This window comes from Macrobrachium rosenbergii, chromosome 3 (genome assembly GCF_040412425.1).
Source record: "Macrobrachium rosenbergii isolate ZJJX-2024 chromosome 3, ASM4041242v1, whole genome shotgun sequence".
Classification (NCBI taxonomy): Eukaryota; Metazoa; Arthropoda; class Malacostraca; order Decapoda; family Palaemonidae; genus Macrobrachium; species Macrobrachium rosenbergii.
This window is the reverse complement of record NC_089743.1, coordinates 50,567,530-50,580,029: the sequence shown is the minus strand read 5'-3', so window position 1 is coordinate 50,580,029 and position 12,500 is coordinate 50,567,530. Positions and strand designations below refer to the sequence as shown.

At 32.9% G+C, this 12,500-nt stretch overlaps 1 protein-coding gene across 1 annotated transcript in view; it reads right to left on the bottom strand.

The window, feature by feature from the left end:
- Window positions 1-8,469, bottom strand: part of LOC136855562 (uncharacterized) — a 244,629-nt gene extending 236,160 nt beyond the window's left edge. The window contains exon 1 of the mRNA XM_067132664.1: window positions 8,351-8,469. Within this exon, the coding sequence (XP_066988765.1) occupies window positions 8,351-8,432 (82 nt within the window). The 5' untranslated portion in view covers window positions 8,433-8,469. The remainder of the gene's footprint in view (window positions 1-8,350) is intronic.
- Between the last annotated feature and the right edge of the window lie 4,031 nt (window positions 8,470-12,500).

The window sequence follows — 12,500 nt, the reverse complement described above, 5'->3', positions numbered from 1 at the left end:
ATATATATATATATATATATATATATATATATATATATTATGTTATATATTAAAACATTGTGGTTATATATATATATATATATATATATATATATATATATATATATATATATATATATATATATATATATATATATATATATATATATATATATATATATATATATATATATATGCAGTATATATAAACCACAATGTATTAAGTAGGTAACATAAAAATTCTTTATCACCGAACTGCTTGTTCATTGCATATTGACAAATGATCTTTTGCTAGAAAAAATAATAATAATAATGATAATAATGATGGTAATAATAATAATAATAACACGATTTTCCCGAAACATGCGTCCTTCCATAGTGCGATTTTCCCATCTGCGAGTAATCGTATTTAGCGAGCGAAAGACTCTGCCGGTCCAGGAAATAATGAAATATCCATCATTCATTTACATATATATTGAACTCGGAACATTCCTTTTCATCCCGTTTCGTACGGCCAACAAGGTAACGCCTCTGGATTTTGACATTCATCGACCATTTTGCTTGAAATGTTCGCTGCTAAAGCAGTTGTATCTGATTTGGTAAACAAAACTGTATAATTTTTGGAGAACTTTGCACTGGATTTATTAAAGTATGTATTAATTCAAACATGAACACATAAACAGTAGTTTATACTGTAGAACGAGGTACCATGTCGACCTGACCACGACAATGGTACCTCGTTCTGATTAGCGGACCCGGGTTCGTTTCCAGCTAACGCACATCAGAATTTTTTCACATTTCTTGCACTTGGATCTTAAGGCCTTGTAGTGACAATTGAAAAGTTAAGAGGATATATATATATATATATATATATATATATATATATATATATATATATATATATATATATATATATATATATATGAATACTTATTATTCCTTGGGGAATTTGCCCTGCTTCACCTATATTATGTATTAGTTGAAACATACGTGCGTTATGAAGTGTACCTCATATTGATTTTTTTATGTTCAAAATGAAATATGGCACTACGAGCTTGATCTTTTTTCGTTCCTTATTGTGCTGATTTCTCCAGAAAATAAAAGAATTAGTTATTAATTTGCTAATTATTTGATATTTAAATCCTCATCATCATACGATTTAAAATCATATCCTAATTACTGTCAAACTCAACCAGAAATTCCTTTACTAATGACGAAATTATTTATTAAGTTTAGTGTTTTTCATAGGATAAAGTCTCTAATTAATACCGCGTCCTCACCAGAGACCTGCCGATCAGACGTTTCCTTTCCTCTCTGTGCGCAGACGCAGAGCCTTTTCAGAGATACTCTAATTACGGAGGCTAATTATAGGAATTTTAGTGTTCACCTCCGCTGGGGAATTCGCCTCGTGTGCAGTTATTTCTGTTTGAAACTGTGTTCATTGAAAGCATTTTGCCTAATTATCAGGGCATTCGAATTATTCCCGAACGGGTTACTTTAGGTGGAAAACCTTTCCGCTGCTTGATAATTGTTCCTCTCTCTCTCTCTCTCTCTCTCTCTCTCTCTCTCTCTCTCTCTCTCTCTCTCTCTCTCTCGTGCATCCTGTTCGCTCTAACACCAATAGACTAAGTTATTTCACAAAGTATCACTTAAATCTCTCTCTCTCTCTCTCTCTCTCTCTCTCTCTCTCTTTGTAACCTATTCTTTCTATCCCCAATGAACAAAGAATCCTCTCTCTCTCTCTCTCTCTCTCTCTCTCTCTCTATCCTCTCTCTCTAACACCAATGGACTAAGTTATTCCAACTCGTATCCCTTGAATCTCTCTCTCTCTTTTCGTAACCTTTTCTTTCCATCCCCAGTGAACAGTCTCTCTCTCTCTCTCTCTCTCTCTCTCTCTCTCTCTCTCTCTCTCTGTAACCTATTCTTTCTTTCCCCAGTGAACAAAGTCTCTCTGTGTTTGTGTGTGTGTGTGTAACCTATTCTTTCTATCCCAAGTGAACAAAGTCTCTCTCTGAAAACTCTCTCTCTCTCTTTAACCTTTCTCATTCTATCCCCAGTGAACAAAGTTATTTCAGTTATCCCATTGAGTATATTAACTCTCTCTCTCTCTAGACTCTCTCTTCTGATCCTCTCCTCTCTCTCTCTGAAGATTTTGAAATTCTCTCTCTCTTATTAAAATTATTATCTTATTATTATCTGTCTTTTAACCTTTTCTTTCTATTAATGAACAGAGTCTATAACTCTCTCTATCTATCTCTCTCTCTGTAACCTATTCTTTCTATCCCCAACGAACAAAGTTATTTCAGTGAGTATCCCATTGAGTATATCTATTACTCTCTCTATACTCTCTATAAATACTCTCTCTCTACTCTCTCTGAGCAAAGATACATTATGAGCCTGATAAACAACAAACGAAAAATATAAAAAAGGCTAATTCCATTTTGCGTACCTGCGCATACTATTTGAAAACTCATGAACCTGGAATTAAAATTTCTCATTAATGATGATTTCTGGAACATAGTAATCACCAAAGTCCGTTAATTTTAGCTACACTGGTTAGACTACAGCCATTGCCTCGCTCTGTCTTTCCACTCGCTAATGATGATGGATGTACCTTATTGAAGATTTTGAAATTATTATTATTATTATTATTATTATTATTATTATTATTATTATATGTGTATGTATACATATAATGTATACACATACATACATGCATACATACATACCTATATATACACATATACATATATACATACATACATATATACTTATATAAATACTACTACATATATATATATATATATATATATATATATATATATATATATATATATATATATATATATATATATATAGAGAGAGAGAGAGAGAGAGAGAGAGAGAGAGAGAGAGAGAGAGAGAGAGAGAGAGAGAGAGACTCATATACTGGAAAAAATGTCAGTTTTAACAATATGAAAACTGATAAATTGGACACGTGTGGTGTTTTTTTTCTTTTTTTTTTTAACTTAATCATACTTGATTATATTCCACCTTTTGCGTGCGTATTGCGCCGTGGGTTTCCTTATTCCTCTTGTAACATCACCTGAGGTCTAATTACTTTCTAGAGATAATCTATAAAACGCCGGAGTGTATGTTACGCTCTGCTCACCTGCCGTAAGGTTAAATGCCCCTATAATTTATTAGCATTAGGCGTGGTGCTTATTGGTACGTTCCTTTAACATTGTCTGCTAATCTTCATACCTATACAACGCCACATAAAAAGATTCATCCAATTAATTTCTCATCCCTGCAGTGGTAAAAGTCATCTTAGTTCTATGTTAGTTTATTGCATGTATGGTAGTTATTATACCACGTGGTATGTTAGGCTTACGATGCCGGTTTACCTTGATTATTTTTGGGGGATGGGGGTTGTAAAATGAATTCCATTACTCGAGTTAATAACCATTGATATTATTCCCTTATTAGCTTTCTCTCAGTTCAGAAAATACACATATATATATTCAATATTTTTATCTTTATATTAAGTATTTATTTATTTATTTACTTTTTACAATTCAACAGTGGTACGTCTAAAGAGTTGACAAAGAAGATATTCCCTTGAATCCTTTCCACATTCAATGCCCGGTACCCTTTTTTTCATTTAGAGAGAGAGAGAGAGAGAGAGAGAGAGAGAGAGAGAGAGAGAGAGAGAGAGATCTTTAAATACTTTTATTTGTTCTGATTATCATGGAATTTTAAAGGTAAATATCAAAATAAACAACATATACTTGAAAATGGACATAATGATCAGATCGTTTGATCTATTCTTCTCTCAACATCTAAAATCCATCACATTCCTCAATAAATCATGACCTCAGATCCCTACGAAATGGCTCCAGTTCCTGTATCAAAGTATTTAAAATAAAAGTACTATATTTTCTCCTTAATCATAAGAGATTACGACTACAATCATAAAAAAAGAAAATTAACATTTTAATTACACGATAGTAAAATGACGAAAAATTTTAAAATTTCTACGAATATCGAAAACTAATTTATGTTGGAAGCCAAATAACTTTCTAATATAAGATAACTCCCTACATATGAATTAATCTACGCCAAAGGGAAAAAGTCACCTACGGTGAATTACATTTTAATTATAAAAGTAAAATACGATAAAAAAAATTGTATTCTTTATCATTATATATGGAAAAATTGGTTTCTTTTTTCATAAACGATATAACTTGCTCTGATGGAAACTGACTGCAATATCATTAGCCTTTCTCACAAATGAGTTACATTTCTACTTTGAGCTCTGTATATTTAGACGAAAATTTCAATTTCAGCGTTTCATTATATGAGATACCAGTTATTCCTTTGTTTCTATTACCATTTATATTTCAACGTTCAGAAAAGAGATTCACACACACACACACACACACACACATATATATATATATATATATATATATATATATATATATATATATATATATATATATATATATATATACATATTTATATGTATATATATACATACATATATATATATATATATATATATATATATATATATATATATATATATATATATATATATATATATATATGTGTGTGTGTGTGTGTGTGTATATATATATATGTATGTATGTATATTATATATATATATATATACATATATATATATATATATATATATATATATATATATATATATATATATATATATATATATATATATATATATATATATATATATATATATATATACATACATTATTGAATATATATACATATATACATATTATATATATATATATATATATATATATATATATATATATATATATATATATATATATACATCGTTAAATTACAACCCATAGTTTTTGCATTAGCCTCGACCTTTCAGGAAGCGGGGCTAATTTTCCAACGTCACCTTTAAATCTACCTGTTGATTGTCGCGTCGTATTCAAATGGAGGTACTGATTTCCGATGGTTCCAGAGAAGTCCTTTTCTCTTTAAACTTCAGGTCTCGAACTACCTGCTCCTTTAGGATATCAGGATACTGAGGAATTCTATAAGGTGATTTGATGGATTCCTTTGGGATGCAGAAAAGCGTAAAGTTAGTCAATGGTTGTATGCGGATGGTAGTTCTTAACTTCGGTGTAGCCATATATATGGTGCTCTTGCTTTTAGAAAAAAAAAAAAAAAATATATATATATATATATATATATATATATATATATATATATATATATGTATATATATATATACATAAATTTATATGTATACACACACATATATATACATATATATGTGTGTGTGCGTGTATGTTTGTATGTTTGCATAAATCAATTAATTTTCTGCTTACTAATTTCTTTTTCCGAGTATCAACATATTAAAATAAGAAAATAATGTAGAAGGAATAAATAATTGAGAAAATTGTGGCAAATAGCTTAGGGCATAGGAGCTGTTCTCTGTTTTTAGGCCTCTTTTCCTTTAAGTTATTTTCCTCTTGTAAAGACTATTATAGTTCATGATTATTTAAATTTACCATTATGCAGTTGAACAGGTGAATGGGAGATTTATGATGAGATTCAGAATATGAAATACTCGCGCCTGTGCAGTTCATTCCGTTGTTAAATATTCATTCAAAACATTTTCAGCTTACCTATATAAAAATAGATTAAGTGGAGGCTTAACGATTTAATCTGAGCGGTGAGATATAATGATATACACTACGTATTTCATTCATTAGAATACTCAGTATTATAAATACCTTGACCTGCAGTTATAATAAAAATAGATTAAGTGGAGGCTTTACGATATAATCTTAAGCGGTGGAATATAAGGGTATACGTATTTTATTCGTCCGTAGAATGCTCAGTAACATAAATACCTTGACCTGCAATTATAATATAATAAAAGAAAATAATAAAACAGCTCACGGACAATTACGGAAGCGAACACAAGATCCACAACAAAATCCGCTGAATGAAACGTAACGACCTTTACCAAAGGCAGTGTTTACAATTACGGATTCTTTCTCGCCCTCGCCTCGCCAAGCCAATCTGGCTGGTGCTGACGTGAAAGGGCCTTTGGGTTCATATGCAGAGAATTGAAACAGCGAGCTCGGGAGCTCCCAGGTACAATTTCACTTACTTGTTATGTGCAGGTTCACAAAGGTGCTTCAGATTTCGTTTTGATCACGATTCCTCGGCCGTTCTCTTTTTCATATAGTTTTTTTTCCGCTTTTGATTGTGTGCAGTTTTGCGTTGCTTTTCTGGTGATTATGAACGCTGAAATGGGCTACACGAAAAATAATGATGATAATGGTAACCACAGAGAGAGAGAGAGAGAGAGAGAGAGAGAGAGAGTAGAAAACTATAATCGAGAAGTTAAAAAAAGCGTATATTACTCAATGGAATAACTGAATGTTTAAATTAATGCAGTTGCAGTTTATATTGCCTGTTCTGGAATAGGGGTTCCATTGAGCAAAAAGTGGTCATTTCGTCTTAAGCAATTGTTTTATATAAAAAGACACACATGTATATATATAAACATAAACATATGTATATATATATATATGTATATATATATATATATATATATATATATATATATATATATATATATATGAGATTTTATATTTAATATTTATATTCATGAGATTTTGATTTAATATTTAGTACTATTATATTGAATTATATTGATATGCCAACGAAAAAAATTAACCTAGGAACAAGTTTAAAGACTGCCATATACGTGAAGTAGATGAAAGGTAATTCGAAAGATGCTTGAATATAACAAATCACTTAGTTTAAATTCTAAGGATAAGGAGCTTCTAGGCAATGTTTATAAATGACAGACTTGGATACAATGGGGTAAATGACAGGAACTATGAAACTCAGATACGAATTATATAAATATTTACAATTAGAAAATGTGGTATTTTTTCTGCCATGAAAATTGTGAAAATCGTGAAGCATAGGAGCGAAGTAAATATTCAGTTTTAAGATACAGAGTAAAGGGTAATCGAGATGTGTGTAAAATAAGAAGCAAAACATGCAAAATTAGTGGGGGAACGAATTAAAAAAAATAAGATGTGAATCAATAAGAACTTACACTTAAAACATACGTTATATTACAAGGCAAAATGTTAGTTAGTAATAGCCTGACGGCTCATAATTATATGGTTTAATGAGCCATTCATAATTAAATGTGAGTCGATTAACGTTGATCGTCTTCTACTATTTTTGATCACTAAAAGTTTTCCTCGGAAACTTTCCACTCTCGGTCGTCAGGAGACATTATGTTTTAAAAATAATCTCTCTCTCTCTCTCTCTCTCTCTCTCTCTCTCTCTCTCTCTCTCTCTCTCTCTCTCTCTCATTGAGCCTGAAATCTGGCAATGACCAATGGATTACAGGCTTGCCAGAGGAAGAGGGAAAACTGATTCCCTGTGTGACAGTTCCCTCAAACATGACCCCAGTTAGGGGTCATGATGAAAAGGTCCCCAAATAGTGGTTATGATGAACTGATGAGTTTTCTTTTGGGGAATCTGTGAAACTGAAAGAGAGAGCTCTAGAATAATGACATTTTCGTCCTGACGTCAGCATTTTAACGGTAAGAGCTGAAAAGATCAATGTTTAGATTTCCAAGTAATTCAAGTAAAGAGAAAAAATAAAAAAAAAGATTGGATAGTTTATGGTATCCAAGAAAAAAAAGGGTAAGCAAAAATTATAAGGAAAAGAAGAGACAAATGTATGTATACACATATGTATACATATATGCATACAATAATTACAGCCTGAATTTTCCTACTGTTCCTTAAACTACTTGTCTGTCTAAAGACTAGTGAAAACCCAATAAATATAAAATAGCAGACAAAAACACATCGGTAACAATGTTACCAGATTAGCTCAAGGTGAGAAGGAAAGACACCCTTCATCAAGCTAAGAAAAAAAAGTAAAAAATGCACCGAAGTATCTTCGGTGCAATCGAGTTTTCTGCACAGTGCATAATCAAGGCCACTGAACATATTTCTATCTTTAGGTGGTCTCAGTATAATGCTGTATGAGCCGCGGCCCAAGAAACTCTGCCGGCCGTGGTGACCTGTGTTGTTGCTTTGCCAGAAGCACGATTATGGCTAACTTTAACCTTAAATGAAATAAAAACTACTGAGGCTAGAGGGCTGCAATTTGGTATGGTTGATGACTGGAGGGTGGATGATCAACATACTTATTTGCAGCCCGCCTAGCTTCAGCAGTTTTTAAGGTCTGAGGGCGGACAGAAAAAGTGCGGACAGAATAATGTGCGGACGGACAGCCAAGCCTCACAATAGCTTCCTTTTACAGAAAACTAAAAATGCAAGTTGAGCTACTCACCCAGTTCTGGCCCGCAGAGCGTTGGTATGACTTTCAAGATGGCGGAGCAATTGGAGTCCTCATCACACATCTGTTTTGCCATTAGACAGTTCAGTGTTTGTGGCTCCTGCTCCTGCGAGCCACCTGTTGGAATAAAAAGAAAGTAGTTGGAATGTTGTAAAAAAAAATAAGTGACCTTATTTTGACTAATAAATCAAAGGCAAATACCTAAAGTAATTTAAATAGGTAATGACATATATGTTTATAAAGCCCTTGTAATATTTATATAAGCAGTTCCAAGGGACGTTAATTGTAACCATCAATGAGATCAAGGATTATGGAAGATTATTTTATGATAATTCCATTAGAAGGCTTAAATCTACGTCTCTCTCTCTCTCTCTCTCTCTCTCTCTCTCTCTCTCTCTCTCTCTATATATATATATATATATATATATATATATATATATATATATATATATATATATATATATATATACATACATATATATATTGACTAATCGCAAATCTTCCTAATAAGACAAGAAAGTCAATTAAAATAATTCTATTAATATTCTTAATATATATATATGTGTGTGTGTGTGTGTGTGTATACAAGGCACACACACATATATATACATATATATCGGGAGTGTGCGCTGGTACATGTGTATAAATTACAAAGTAATTTTCTCGAATTTCTCATCTGCAAATATAATACGAAGGTTACTGCATTTTTCATTCCATAACTGTGAAAGAAAAAATTTCAAATATCTGTAAATTCCTCATTACGTAAAATTACCTTCTATGCGTACGCGAGTAAATTTCCCACTTTGTAACTGAAACCTCTGCGCGTACGAGAATAAATAAGAACACAAAACAATGCAGAATAACCTAAAAGCGCTTGCATATACACAAAACAATGACAGGCAAGGAAGCGTAACCCAGCGGTAAACACGACGCATGAATAAATCTATTATCATTAACATGCAGGGCCTAATTAGGTCGTCTTTAACTCTGAGTCATGGCCAAACAAGAGAGCAGTTTCCTCCCCCTTCCTCCCCAAATTCCCCACCTCCTCTTCATTCTTCCCCTTCCCGCATTTCCTCCCCTCCTCCCCATTCCTCTCCATTATTCCCCTCCTCCCCATTCCTCTTCATTCCTCCCCTCCTCCCCATTCCTCTCCATTCCTCCCCTCCCCCTCCCTCCCCATTCCTCCCCTCATCTCCATTTTTTCCCATTCCTCCCCTTCCTTCTCTCCTCCCCATTCCTCCCTTCCTCCCCTTCCTTTTCTCCTCCCCATTCCTCCCTTCCTCCACCCTCCCTCCCCATTCCTACCCTCCTCTCCATTCTTCCACATTCTTCCCTTCTTCCTCCTCCCCATTCTCCTCTCCCTCCCCATACCTCCCCTTCCCTCCCCATTCCCCCCCTCCTCTCCATTCTTCCCCATTTCTCGCCTTCCTTCTCTCCTCCCCATTCCTCTACATTACCTCCCCCTCCTCCCATTTATCCCCATTCCTCCCCTCCTCCCCATTCCTTCCCCTCCTCCCTTCCTCCCCATTTCCCCGCCCTCTCCCACCTCCTCATTCCTACCCCTACTCTCTATCCCTACCTATCCTCCCTCACCTTCCCATTCTCTCCATTACCTCCCCTCCTCCCCATCCCCCCCTTCCTCCAATTACTCCCCATTGCTCCCCACCCCCCATCCTCCCCTCCTCCCTTCCTCTAGATTCCTCACCATTCTTCCTCCTTCCTACCTCCCCCTCCCCCTCCCTATTCCCTCCTTCTCTCCATACCTCCTCATTCCTCCCCCTTCTCCCCATTTCTCCCCATTCCTCCCCTCCTCCTCATTCCTCCCCTCCACCCCATTCCACCTCCTCCTTCCATTCCTCTCTCTTCTTCCCCATTCCTCCCCCTCCGCCCCCGACTGAAACAAAACATGAACGCATAAAAAAAGTATTAAAAAAAAGACCGAACGGTTCATTTCTGAACTTGTTATTTGCGAAGATCAAAGGCCATTGTTGCATGCGTTAGCTCTTTCGGGAACTCGTCCACTTAGTAGTGCGCGTATTTACGGCCGTGGCGAGTATAATTAGCGTATGTTAAAAACAGGTATTTGTTCGGTTAGGTATTCATTTCAAAGCGTCCGTGCGAGTAGTCTTTGTATGTGTGTTTCGATAGGAGCGTCGCAATACGATTATCATAGTCCTCGTATTATATATATATATATATATATATATATATATATATATATATATATATATATATATATATATATATATATATATATATATATATATATATATATATATATATATATATATATATATATATATATATATATATATATATATATATATATATATTTATATATATATATATAATATACATTTATGTATCTATATATATATATATATATATATATATATATATATATATATATATATATAAATACAAATATATATATATATATATATATATATATATATATATATGTGTGTGTGTATACATGCAGCCGATCGAGACTACGGTCTACTCCAAAGCCAAATCAAAAGTCCTTCAAAAAGAATGCATCGTGCTTACCCCATACAAAAATGGGAAAACACACGTTAAAAGAAGTTACTGTATATACATATATATATATATATATATATATATATATATATATATATATATATATATGTATGTATATTTGTGTGTGTGTTTGTGTGTGCACCTGGTCGTGTATTAAGATTTTTGTTCAACTAACACTTTTATTATGTATTGCTGAATGAAAAGTTTTCACAATTCAGAATATGAGCTTTTCCTTAAACCTGAATCATAAGTATGTTACTAGATCCTACAAGATTAACAGACAGAAGACAAAATACAATATTCCTATTATGTAATATTATTCCATGTATTCAAGGAGGGATGACGGTTGAGAATAAATTGAAATACAGTTGAATTAATTAATAGATAATAAGGACCCTCGTCGTATGGCATGAGAGGATTAAGTATAATAATTAAGTGATCTTGAACATGTTGAGGGAACCGAAGGTATTTAATTTATACATTCCAATTTTAAGGACTTAAGTTGGGTAAGTAGAAGATAAATTTCTAAAAGGTTTATTTTATATTATTTGCCCCTTTGTCGATAAGAATATTCTTGCTTGTTTAATATTCAAACCGTCCCCCCTTTTTTTTATGAAAATTAGTGCGTTAAAAGTGTAAAATTTCATATACAGATTTTTCATAGAAATTAAAAAAACAAATATCTGAAAATGGCGATGTGGTAATTGCTATTAAATTGGGGACTAAATGTTGCATCAAGGCCATTTAATAACTCATAAAAAAGAAGCTAAGAAATGAACTATCTGTAATGAAAGATGCCTGTCTTGAGCATAAATTTCAGACTTCAATTTCTACTTGACATTTTACACGATATGCCAAAAAACTTAGGGTTGATGTTATTGGACAATACCTGTAGGCAGTGAAACCCAGTGAAATGATGCTTAGTGTGAAACTTTTTCTTACATTTGTCAAATAAACGTAGTTCTGAAAAAAAAAAATTTCAGAGGCACGAGTTTTTTTCGTAGAATAAGAGCAGCAAAAATGGAAAAAAGACCTGGGCAGTAAAGTTAGAATTTCTTGTTGGCCTTCCTCCTATGTCTGAGTTCTTTAAGTTTAAATCATATAGTTAAAGTTAATATACGATTTTAATTTATTTGTTTAAAGTTATTCACGATTTTATCCAGCATGGAACAGTTGGAAAATCTCGTTTTATTTCTTTAAATTCTTACATCGTTTAGATTTGTTTGTTGAGAGAAAAACTAAGTCTAACTATACTTTGGGACCAGGAATAGGAATATAATTATCTTATTTTCTATTGACGTCAGACTGCCCTGAATTTAGAAGTATAATAAGATATATCAAAGGATGATTAGTTGCGTTTGCATGTGCACTTGTTGACTGGTTTCATTTTACATAAAAACACACATACATACATACTTTTGCGTATAAGATATAAAAACACAAAAAGGTTATATAATTACAAAGGCACACATACACAACATTTACGCATAGCCAGATAAAGAAAAGAAAACATATTAATAACCATCCTATATTTATAGCCTTGAAGTGACTGACTTACCAAATAGGAACATCTTATCTGAAACAAATATAACACATATTG